At 44.6% G+C, this 13,077-nt stretch overlaps 1 protein-coding gene across 1 annotated transcript in view; it reads left to right on the forward strand.

Moving 5' to 3' along the window:
* The window catches only part of LOC147750852 (protein NEDD1-like), a 590,100-nt gene that overhangs the window by 292,109 nt on the left and 284,914 nt on the right, over positions 1 to 13,077 (forward strand). The window contains exon 10 of the mRNA XM_086937113.1: positions 10,304 to 10,435. Within this exon, the coding sequence (XP_086793239.1) occupies positions 10,304 to 10,435 (132 nt within the window). The remainder of the gene's footprint in view (positions 1 to 10,303; positions 10,436 to 13,077) is intronic.

A 13,077-nucleotide genomic window follows, 5' to 3' on the forward strand; every position in this document is an offset into this window, starting at 1 on the left:
GATATCTGACTATGGTTACCCTCAAACTTTTTGCCTGGTGTTTAGCTGGTTTTTTACTTAGTTGGCCTGGGATCCTGCTATTCAGGGCCCCAGGCTTATTGCTCGCTCCTTAAAATGGACTCCATGTACCTTAGGTACATTACGAATTGGATCTGGTTCACCTTATAGGCCTCTGTAACAGTGTACCATAGGTACCCGGGCATAGGTGTAGCCAAGGCCTACCAGGGGCTGCAGCATGTATTGTGCCACCCCTGGCCTGGCCTCCATATTTGACACAACTGGCTCATCACTCAGCTGGGATAAGTTGGTGTAATCACCTCTTACTTAGATATAGTATCCCTATGTCTAACCCTATCTGGACACATATTAACCTATAAGCCACTCCTATGGAAGGCCTCAGCAATCCTGGAGGCAGAGTGCTTGGTACTTTATTTGATTCTTTGTGGGGGCGCACCAAAAAGAAGCCTGGGACCATCCATGCCGCTACGGTGAAACGACCACAGTTACTTTTTCAGGTTCACGGCGACGGAACCTCCATATACGTTCAGGAGGAGGAAGTGACCCGACTTCCTTGGTCAAAATTCCTAAACACCGGAAACGTCAGACACAAACAGGGTAGGCTATACTGCCCCTCATATCAGATTATCTAAAGATTCATTCGACTGACAGGAATAAGAAATATCAATTTAAAACAAAAATCTGAAGGACCCAACCGTACGGTGCCAGTGAATTTTCTATTCGCCCTGAAGAAACTCCCTGGAAGGGAGTGAAACGCGTTGGCTGATCTGTTTGTAAAGTGCCTGGTGATTTGTATTTTAAAAGAATGGATAAAAATAAATAAAGAACATTTCTACTTACACAAGCAATAATCGTTCTGGACTTCTTTTTGGTGCACCCCCACAAAGAATCAAATAAAGTACCTTTTTGACCTGGAAAGCACAGCGACATCAAACAGCAGCTGACGTCGGGGTTGTTAGCACAAAACGTTAAAGACTAATTTTGGAACTGGATTTTAGGTGCAGCACCGTAGGGTCCGCTGCTACAATCTTTGTGATCATCATCAGGCAGAGTGCTTGGTTTCATGTGAGATGGTGCTCTGGCACGAGCTGAGCCCGTCTGCAGCTGTCGGGAACAACTCCCTTAGCTGTTCCGGGATATTGCCATACCATATACTCTTAAGTGCATTATAATCCTTGCGGTTACTTGCTAACGTTGGTTTGGCTTTATCAAAACATGTTGAGTAAGGTGTCATACGAACGGGAATACTACCCCCTCGCCAACTCTGGTGACGGGGGTAGCATTCCACCCTTCTAGAGGGACACGACATGTACATAACCTGAACCCCGGTTAAAGTTAACTCGAGCCTCAGCATCACAAAATGGATGCTGCCACCACAGACACAAGTCTGACCTCCTGCTGCTGGGAGTCCTTCCAGCGAGGGAGGCTTGGACAAAGGGTTTCCTGCCTGGGGTGGTGCAAGAACCACCCCAGACAGGATTTTGTGTATTGGGTAGGACAGGGCTGACTAGAATGAGACATGCCTGGGGCACACAAGGTGTCCCCGTGCATAAGCCAGTCCCAACCGGTGCTGGAGTTTTCCAGCCCCAGCCCTGGAGAGGAGCTGGACAAAGGAAAGGGGGTGTAACCGCCCCCCTTCCTGGTCCCACCCAGAGGAGGACCTAGCAGGTGATCCGGCCCCCAGATTTGGAATAAGAGTAGGAGCTGTGTCCCAAGACTTCAGATCATCCTGAACTCGACTTGAAACTAAGAAGAAGACTGGACTTCGACATTCTGCTGCACAGAAGACTGAAGAGCATCTCCCTTGTGGCCAAGGAGTGACCACCCTGTGAATGCAGGCACCATCCAGCAACTCGACATCTGCTTTGCCGCCGCCGCCGCCTGCCGGAGCCCGAGCCCAGAGCCCGACGAGACCCAGACTCCCAGACATCTCAGAGCCCGATCCACAGTCCCTGAAAAGAAGAGACCCATGGAGGCACCGAGAGACGTGGGACCGGACATCTCGAAAGACCTCCGAGAAGCTGACTGCGCAGCACCCGAGGCACCCTCGATGCTGTGCTTTGGGGTTTGAGAAGCCCCACCACAGAGCAGCATTTGCACCGAATATCAGCCCCCCAGCATCTCCACGATCTGCGTGGGGCCCTTTGCCACTCGACGCGCCATCCCGGCCACTTGCCACGTGGCTAGCGGCCATCTTGGCGACAAAACCTACAAACAACACCGCTGGTCTGGTTTCTCCAGACTGGCCCTCGCTCCCCTGAAAAGGAGCACCCACTCTGCCCTTGCTGGTCTGAGTGAGAAGCTTGCATCGATTCCTGTGTGGCTTGCTTTAGCCAAGGCCTGATTGCTCCGATCAAGAAGCAGACACCGCCATCAGCGAGAGCCTGCGTGGGACAGCTCGTGACCAACGCCTGGACATCCTCGACCTCTTCGTGTCCACGTGGCTGCGGAGACAATCTTCACCTCTTCGCCTGTTTGCACCCGACATTGCCTGGTTCCATCCTGGTTCCACAGTAGACACTGGCTAGTGACTTTGAACATTGTCCCCTCTGCTTTCAGGTCTTCACCTCTTCAGATCCACCCTTGGATCCACCAGAACTCTCCTCGATGACCCGCCTGCAGCATCTTCATCTCCAGGCACCATCGACCTGCGTGACGAAACCCGACACTACTTTGCACCTGTGCACCCGTTTCCTGTGGGTGAGGTAACTCAGCAACTTCGGTGCTCCCGCACTGGTACACACCTCAAGTGTTTTTGTCTAAAGTTTCGTCCTTCTAGGTCAGTCGGAAGGTTCCTTAAACAGTAACTTTATAACTTTTACGCACCATTGACATTGCATTGGTACATGCGTGTGCTTGAAGCACTGCACCCGAGTCCCGCGGGCCTTTCCCGATTTCTTCACTGTTAGTCCCGAACAGCTCCAGCGATTCCCCAGGCCCTAGGCCTACTTCCTTTCCGATAGGTGGTTCTTATACCACTATTTTAGTATATGGTTTAGATGGCCCCTAGGGCTCATCCATATTGTGCAACTTTTGTATATTTAAACTGTGTTTTATTTTAACGCATTTGCTTCTGTGCTCATAAAGAGTATAGGGGATATTTGTTTTAAATAAATATATATATATATTTTCAATATATATCTGTGTGGTGTCCTTTCATTTGGTATTCAAGGGGATTGTGTATGGTAAAACAGCTTGCTTCACATGCCTTTACAGAGTTTGGCCTAAGACTGCTTTGTCCACGCTACTAGGATATCTGGTCTATAACGTTGACTTACAACCAATCATCATAAGGGTTGCTTGGCATGGTTCAAGGTGATCACTAGAACTAGTGAGCATCATATACCAGGCCAACTTCTCACAGTACAGACTCAACCATGAAGGCTTCAACAAAGCGTTATACAGGGTTGCTAAAATTAGAAAACATTTAAGTTCTACATGAGCAGCAAAATCAAGAGGGAATTGGACAGTATCCCTAGTGTGTTCTGTTGTTCCATATTTTTGTTGTGTGCTCGAATCCCCATAAGCGTCTTGGTGCTAGCTAATAAACCAGAAAGAGAATAGGCAAAGGGCACTAATAAGTGGAAAACAACCAGGTTTTCAGAAACTTCCTGAAAAGCAAAAGACTAGGCATCGGTTTGATGAAAAGTGGGAGTTTGTTTCAAGCTTTCATAGCATTCAGCACAAAACCTTTGCCACCCCAAGTAGCGAGCTTAAAGCTAGGCACTACGACCATTTTGGCAGTACCTGAATGTAGAGCTCTAGCTGTTACATACCAGGTAAATCTTTTTTTTAAGACAAAGAGCCTTATGAGCAATGCAAAGAGATTTAAAAAGTATAATTTGCCTTACAGGCAACCAATGAAGTTTCCTAATAGAACTTGACACAGAATGGTACCTAGGAATTTTGAAAGGCAAACTAGCAGCCGCGTTCTGCAGAGTCTGGAGTTCACTGAGAACAGTTTGATGGGCATTCAGATAAAGCTCATTGCTGTAATCAATCTTAGTTAACACCTGAGAGGTGACTACAGTATTCTGATGATTGGCAAGAATAAACAGTAGGATCCTCCTAATCAGTCTCAGAGTACAGTATGTGGCAGAAGTGACCGTATTAACTGGTCATAATAGGATAATTTATCGTTAATTAGAACTCCATGGAAAAGCAGGGGAAAGTCTGCTTAAAATATCTCAAATCTGTCTCAACCCCAAAATCAAGTTTTTTGTTTTTTTACACAATTCTTTCATAACTAATTAGTAAAACAGCAAAATCATCATTCATGTTATGTTATGATCAAAAGTAACAACACTGGGAAAAATCAGTGCGATGAACGTCATTACCTTAGCACTTAGGCACTATCCTATTTTAAGAAAGCATTCAGCATCTTCCATGCTACTGCCATCCAGAGATGTTTGAACAAAATATAGAACTATTCCAACAACGAAGCTTCACACAGATGAATATGATCAGGCCTAGCAATGTAACTACAGTAGAAGAGTCTTAAAGTTGCAACATATTAGGAACACAAAATCAACAGTGGAAATAAACCAATATATCAGTTGCTTTCTTCTGCGGAGCATGCGAGCAGAGAAGATGCGTATGTGTACAGGATTGCAAGGGGGAATACAGGGATGAATGAGAGAAACAACATCCATTTTTATCCAAAAGAGTTTTCTCTAACCCTGGGCGAAGAACTACGCTCCGTTCGCGGAGTTTGCGGAGTTTCGGCAACTCCGCGCTCCGCGGAGAACGCGAAGTTGTCGAATACTCCGCAAACTGCTGCGTAGCGTAGTTCTCGCGCGCTCAATAGCATTTTCGCGTGCGCGAGGATGCTTGTCGGTAAGATCGAGTTGCCGAACACGCAGAAACTGCAATCTGGCACAGAATAACTCGCGAACACGTTAGTAGTGACCGGAAATAAGGGGACGCGAGCGGGCGGGACAAACCTCGTGGGTAACTTTGCGCGCTACCCATCCCGAGCATGCAGGCAATCAATCAATCAATCAATCAGGATATTTGTATAGCGCGCTACTCAGCCAGAGGGTCTCAAGGCTCTTGGGGGAGGGGGGTCCGCTACTGCTCGAACAGCCATGTCTTGAGTTGCTTCCTGAAGCAGAGGTGGTCTTGGGTCAGGCGAAGGTGGATGGGGATGGAGTTCCAAGTCTTGGCTGCCAGGTAGGAGAAGGATCTTCTGCCCATGGTGGATCTTCGGATGCGTGGCACGGCGGCGAGGGGGTGGCTGGTCGATCATAGCTGGCGGGTGGGAGTGTAGAAGGTCAGGCGGTTGTTGAGGTACCTGGGGCCCAGGTCGTGGAGGGCCTTGTGTGCGTGGGTGAGGAGTTGGAACGTGATTCTCTTGCTGACGGGGAGCCAGTGAAGGTCTCTCAGGTGTCTGGAGATGTGGCTGTGTCGGGGGATGTCCAAGATGAGTCGTGCGGAGGCGTTCTGGATGTGTTAGTCTTTTCTGGAGTTTGGCTGTGGTTCCGGTATAGAGGGTGTTTCTGTAGTCCAGTCGGCTGGTGACGAGTGCCTGTGTGACCGTCTTCCTGGTTTCGGTGGCGAGCCATTGGAAGATCTTTCGGAGCATGCTTAGGATGTTGAAGCATGATGATGAGACGGCGTTGACTTGTCTGGTCATCGAGAGGGAGGAGTTCAGGATGAAGCTCAGGTTGCGTGCGTGGTCCGTTGGTTTGGGTGCGCTGCCCAGGGCAGGGGGCCACCAGGAGTCGTCCCAGGTGGAGGGTGATGATCCAAGGATGAGGAGTTCCGTCTTGTCTGAGTTCAGTTTCAGGCGGCTGTTCCTCATCCACTCGACTACGTCTTTCATCCCTTCGTGTAGGTTGGTTCTGGCGGTTCCTGGGTCGTTGGTGAGGGAGAGGATCAGCTGGGTGTTGTCGGCGTAGGAGATGATGTTGAGGTTTTGTTGGCGTACGATGGCTGCGAGGGGGCTCATGTAGACGTTGAAGAGGGTGGGGCTGAGTGATGATCCTTGTGGTACGCCGCATATGACTTCGGTGGCCTTGGATCTGTACGGGCGGAGGCGGACTCTCTGGGTTCTTCCGGTGAGGAACGAGATGATCCACTCCAGTGCCTTCTCTTGGATTCCGATGTTGCTGAGGCGCTGCACTAGGGTGCGGTGGCAGACCGTATCGAATGCTGCGGAGAGGTCCAGGAGGATGAGGGCAGCTGTTTCCCAGTTGTCGAGCAGGGCTCGGATGTCGTCAGTGGCTGCGATGAGGGTGGTCTCGGTGCTGTGGTTGGCGCGGAAGCCGGACTGCGAGTGGTCGAGACTGGTTGGGCGAGCGCAATTGGTGATCCATTGTGTGAGGTTGTTGGCTGCTTGGTTGGGGTCCGTTGAGCTGGCGGGAGGGTTCTGGCTCAGTGAAGTGGTGAGCTGGTCAGTGGTGATCTTGTTCCAGTTCCTGCGGGGAACCTGTTGCGGGTGGTGGTGAGTCGTGGTCTTTCTGAAGCTGAAGTGGACGCAGCTGTGGTCTGTCCAGTGGAGTCCGGTGGAGTGGCTGAAGGAGATGTACTTGCTGGAGGAGAAGACTGAGTCAAGCGTGTGTCCGACGTAGTGGGTGGGGGTGTTCACCAGTTGCATGAGTCTGAGGTTGGCGAGGTTGTCCAGCAGGGTGGTGGTGGTTTTGTTGTTGTTGTTCTCCAGGTGGAAGTTGAGGTCCCCTAGGAGGATGTAGTCAGCGGAGGCGAGGGCGTGCGGGCTGATGAAGTCTGCAACGTCTTCGCTGAATTGTGTGCGAGGTCCTGGGGGTCTGTAGATGAGGGTGCCTCTGAGTGTGGTCTTGGGGTCGGTGTGTATCTGGAAGTGAAGATGTTAAGCGGCTGTGAGGGTGCCGTCTGAGTTGGTCGTGATGCGGATGGTGTTCTTGTGGACGATGGCGATGCCTCCTCCTGTCTCGTTGACGCAGTCTCTCCGGGTGATCTTGTATCCGTCCGGGATGGTGACGGCGATGTCGGGCACTGAGGAGGCGTTCATCCATGTTTCCGTGAAGCAGGCGACGTCTGGAGATGTGGTGTCGAGCAGGTTCCAGAGTTCCACGGTGCTCCCGAAGACGAAAAATGGCTTGCGAAAGGGTCAAGCAAGCTACTACGCATGCTCGCGGAGCTATGCGTAGTTCACGGAGTGCAAGTGCATCTTTGCGTAGCTCCGCGGAGTGCGGCTACGCGAACTACGCCCAGGCTTAGTTTTCTCATTTATGTGGCAGAACTAAATCACATTAATACACACTTCTATTCATCAGATTAAACTAATTTCAACTGTAATCATATTGGATCCAACATAAAAATGATTATTATATAAAAATATAACCTTTGAAATAAAGCTACCATACGGGCTCTTGTATAGTGCACGTACATCTGTGAGGATCAACGTGTGATGTGGATCAGTGGATTCATATAAATTGTGAGCAGAAAGGAATCATAACCCTAATTCATATAGTCTGGAAACAGATACTCAACCCTTTGGTAGTCTAAAAAGCTATTTTTGAAAGTAGAAATACTTATAGAATTCATGTTAATGTTCTCCCAAACTTTGTGGACAACCATTTCAGAGCGACATCCCTGTTCGGGCGAAGCTCTTGCCAATTGTCTGTGCCGTTCATGCGATTTCTAGAAGAGACCGAAAAATATAATTGTGGGACCCATGGTAAAAAAAAAAGATCAATACAAATATTCGGTTTGAAGGACTTGGGTAGATTATGTGTATTTTAGTTTCATTTTAGTAATACCAATACACTTTCCTAAAGCTCAACTTTGTTTTTGTGTTTTTGAAGGTTGGTAGATTGTAGGAATGGGTCATTGCTAATAGCCGCTATGTATTAATACAGTGCAGTAGCTGTATTGGAAGTGTTTGACAAAACTTCGAAAAGCAGCACCACTTCCTGCAGCAACAAGTTAATTTGCTCAATCACAGTGGAGGTTTTTTGCTGGCTCCAGAGATGCAGTTTCATGACTTAATATATCCATTGGTAGTGGAGCCTCTCCAATTAACTTTCCCTTATTGTCTCAAATTGGTAAATGTCATTAGTACTAAAAACACAGTCCGGAAAAATATGCATGCAACATCATTATTTTGCAATATCTCAAAAAAGAGGGAAGAGCTACCAAAAATAATTCAGTTCAGACAGTCTGGACTCAGAACAATCGATATTATGCGCTGAAATTCATAAGCCAGAGTACATTTTGATTATTCCAGTGTCACCAATGGTACCGCAGGTATTTTCTGCTGCCAAACTGTGTTGTTTTTGATCACCTGGTTCCTCAGTTCCTGAGTTTCTCGGAGGTACAGTGCAGACTGAGGCAGCATGCAACGGATCAAGCCCACATCAAGGGACTTTCAGGCACATGCATCATTATTGCATTTTGCGATTCCTTAATTGCGAAAAATAAGGCATCACAATTAAGGAATTGCAAACTGCAATGCATCAAGAAATTGCTATAAAAATAGCGATTTCTTAAAATTCCTTAATTGCGATTCTCTAATTGAGAATCGCAATTAAGGAATACTTCCCCATCCATTCCTATGGGCCTAGAGGCCATAGGAATGAATGGAAAGACATTCTTAATTTGCAATTCACCATTAAAAATTCGCAAATTAAGAATGCAATTTCAAGGGTTCAGGGGTGTCCAAAGGACACCCTGTTGCACCCCTGAAATCTGCTTAGGAGTAAATTTTGCACACTCACATGCACCAAGGGCATGTGTGTGTGTGTAAAATGGAACTTTGAAAAATGCACTTTAGTGCATTTTTCAAAGTTTTCGCAAATTACCATGAAGGTCAACTTCATGGTAATTTGCTCCCCTTATTTGCGAATTCGCAAATTTTTAGACTTGATGCATTGCATTTAAGGAATCTCAATTTGAGATTCCTTAAATGCAATCGCAAGTTAAGAAATCACAATTTTGAGATTTCTTAAATTGCGAAAATTACAAAAATGTTAATGCATCCCAAAAATGGGAATTGCATTTGCAAACGGCCGAATTTTGCGATACGCACCGTTTGCGAATGCAATTTCCTTTGATGCATGTCGCTGTAAATTCTGGTGAGGTAGAACACAGGACAAAGGACCTCGAGTTCACAAACTTGATAATAATCTCGTAATCTGTACTGCTCTTTGTCCTAAAGAATGCAATATGGCCTTTCTAAGTAAACCCGTACCTCTGTAACAAATGCACATTTCTGACCATTGTGTTTTAATAATGGTATATTTATATGAGAAATATGGACATGATTGTTTGTTGTATACAGCTTGGATAGACAAAATCTGGTAATCATATCTATCAAAACTAGTGCAGATAAAGTGGATATGAATGTAGCATATGTTTGTTGTTGTTTGCGTCAAAAGACCGGAGGAACATAACATGTTAGTTTTTGTGTTTTGGGATCGTTTTAACACATGAACATGTGTATATCTTTTGTGAATACTTTAATAATAAATATAACATAGGTATTTAGGTCATAGATTAAGTAATGTACATTGTAAATAAGCTTTTGATAATGTTTTGATAGGGAAAGTACTGTGTTATTACGAGACCAGTACCAAATCATTGAAGATAGCTGATTAACCTTCTTTTTTCAATTTCAAGTTGCATTAAGACCAGGCACTTTCCTAGCTAACTACAGTATGTGGATTTTGGACTGCATAAAACATTTACCAGTCTGCTTCGTAGCTAGGTAACCGCGCACACGTTATTATTGACAAAGGGTACCTCGGCACATAAAGCCAATATGATGTTTGAGAACGTTTGTAAGTCAGCAACATGAGCATCTTCTCCTAACTTGACAAGACACTCTCACATGGAAATTAGCATCTTAAGTAGGACAGATAGTCCCCAAGAACCTCTGCAGATGAAGCTCTGGCACCAGCTCCCCACCCTTGTACACTCTTTGAAGTTAATTGAAATGTAATAAGAGAAGACTCAAAGACTGGATGGCCTTTTAGGTGAGAGGTGTGGAATGTTTTAAGCCTGTGAATATATGAGATGTGTGAAGATATTGCAAGATAATCGCAAAAACCTCTAAAGGATTTATTTCATGCCATCCAGTCATACATGAACACCCCCTCCCCCCCCCCCCCCCACGAGTTACTTATCTAAAAAAAGGGGTTCCTTACACCGTGGCCTTCTAATCGAATATCCAGTCAATATTCGAATCACTGGTTGCAGAGAGGGTGCTTTTCCGTACACTTAATTTAAATAAAACTTTAACTTTGGCTTCGAAATGATTAATTTTCTTACTAAATAGTTTATCTCCTCACTTAATTTGTTTCAGGTACATCGTGCAGAGAGCGCCTAGATGGAAAGTCTTCAAATGAAAAGGAGGTCGAAAAACATGTTGAGTCACAATTTAGAGATATTTACAGGAGGAGTAGTTTATGTGACATGTTCTCTCCATTCGCAAATGGTAGGTTTTATACATACTTTATACATACATACATGATGGTTTGATTTTTCATATTTAGAGGTGTTATTTTAGTTTATGCATAGCTTAACGTCAAATGATTTTGTTAAAATGTAACAAAATTAGATTGACCCAATAGTTGACTGTAGTTGATATGACTTAAGTCTCCGGCTTAGTACTTCTGTGTTTCTAGAATACATGTATTGGAGCATCATCACTGAGAAACCACACATTTATTTAATACAAAAGAAGACATGCTTTCGGTTACTCCTATTTTGCCTCAAATTTGAAAGACAAATTATTTTTAATAAAAGTTCGGACATGGTAATGCATTTATATAGTCTGTTGTTATCCACTTTCCCTCTTCCTCACCCAGCCCCAATGATGTTTTTTCACGAGCATTGTGAAAGGTTCAAGTACCAAAATGGTGTTGTACAACGATTCACAGTCTGCCCTGAACGTTTTTGAAAATGGCTCCCTCTAACCTTAGTGGGAGCATGGATTGGACTTTTTGGGACATGAAGTACTTATCATATAATGGATGAAACCAAGATTGTATACAAAGCTGTGTTTTTGAGACCTTTGGGTTTACCATAATTTGTTCTCCATCACTTAACTTGAAAGCAGCCCATATTTACCAAAACCTTGGTCCGTTACAAAGGTGAAACAGGATCTAGAAATCACACTTAATATGATGAACCAGCAAGTGTCGAAGCTTAACTGGAACAATTCAATTGTTATGTTAAACTCATAGGAATACAGATATGCTTCCACCACACAAGATTTCGTAATTTACTTTACAGACCCCATCAGATCCATTATGCTCCCCCACGCCCTTGCTCCTAGTGGGTTTACCCATGGGGTTCTTGCTGATGAGGAAAGCTCTTAGGTTTCAAAAGGAGGATGCAATTCCTTACAGGATTTCATGCCATGGCCCAATAGAGATTTTTATAAGTAATAATATTTTTATGTATTGGAATCAAATGTTTTGGAAATCTGGAAACAAGTGCAAGAAGTTGATCATTCTTTTATTTGCATCTTAAAATAGACCCCATCTTACTAGACTGGGGGTCAACATGCATGTTGCCATGCTATAATTATTACTCAGTATGAGGAATATACATCACACATGCTTTACCATGAGCAATGATCAATTTCATAATCAATCAGGGGATTTAAGCACTCTACCCAACCATGAGTATACAATGGCCAAAAAGATCACTTGACCAGCAACAGAATAACTCAAGTCATTTGTGGGTGTGACTGATTTAATAGCATTCCGTGTTAATGACACTCCAAATGCTCGTTATTCTGACCTGCATCTCATGTGCTGTTTCCTCCTTCAATGAGCACATCAAATTTCTTGATTCAGAACCATCCCAGTTGGCTTTCTGGCATCTTTAATTGTCCACATATGGAGTACAAGCCTGGTATTGGACCCACTAGCACAGTTTTCTTCTAAATAATTTGTGCTCCTTCTGCCAAGCCTCAGTCAATTAATCAAATCACGGGGATAGGGTACACTGGGGCTTTGTCCTGCCTTTTCTTGTCTGTCCGTTTGTTCTTCTTTGTTCCTCACACCAGTATTCTTCAGTTTAACCAGTGTTATTTGGCCTTTCCTATAACACCTTTTTAGGTGCATTTTTATGTTCTCTCAAAATACAACATTTCAATGTTTTGGGGGCTCCCTTATAGTGAGGTCATTTGTTTTTGGGATCCATTTTTCTTTCAAAAAAGGGACCTGGAGCTGCTCCTCTGATATCTTTTGACATGTCTAACACCCTTAAGAATGTTGCCATCTTTCTTACAAACCCTCTCTTATGAAGGTCACACATTAAAGTTCTCTTTGCCAAACTTGATGTTCTGCTTTATCGTGTTCTTGTCTATTTTATGAAGCAGTTCGAAGTTAAAAAATTTAGAAAGAGATACAGTTCTTGTATAAATCTTCCACAATAGGGATACATGTATGAATTGTGCTTATGCCAGAGAGGACAGAGGATCGACCCCCTTAGGCCTTTCTAGAAAAATGGATATGCACCCTTGGGAGCGAGAACTTGACTGCCTGATTTGTCATAGAGCAAGCCCATAGATCCCTACGAGAAACCACTTTCAAGAGCTCGCCTAACCTTTAATTGCAAAATTATTTACCTACAGAGACAGAGACAGAGCATTGAAAACGGCACATAATCCAGGTTGATTTCTCACAAATTGTGTTTTTTCTGGATTGTACTGGAAAAGCCATAGAAGCAAAGAAAATCCTTTGAAGATGTTAAGAAACATATGGGCAATGTAACTAGACTATGTGCTTTTCCCCTATCCTGCTGTTATTACATGTCCGGAATACTTTTTGAGGACATAACATAAAGTAATTTGTAAGTTTTAGTAATTGTTTAGGGGGCTGAGTGGGGGATGAGAGACCGTTTGCACATTGGGGCGTTGAGCAGCTTGAAACCTGTGGGATGGAAAAGTTGGTTGGAAGTGATTCACCATTCATTTGGATGTATTCTCAGTTAAAGCTTGTTCTGATGTTTTTAAGGTAAAAAGTATGACATTTAGGACATGACAAAGGTCAGTGATTAATTTGACCACTGTAATCCCATTTATTGCAAAATCTTGCTAGGTGAAGTTGATTGAAACTTCACTTC

Source organism: Lissotriton vulgaris, chromosome 1_1 (genome assembly GCF_964263255.1).
Source record: "Lissotriton vulgaris chromosome 1_1, aLisVul1.2, whole genome shotgun sequence".
Taxonomy (NCBI): domain Eukaryota; kingdom Metazoa; phylum Chordata; class Amphibia; order Caudata; family Salamandridae; genus Lissotriton; species Lissotriton vulgaris.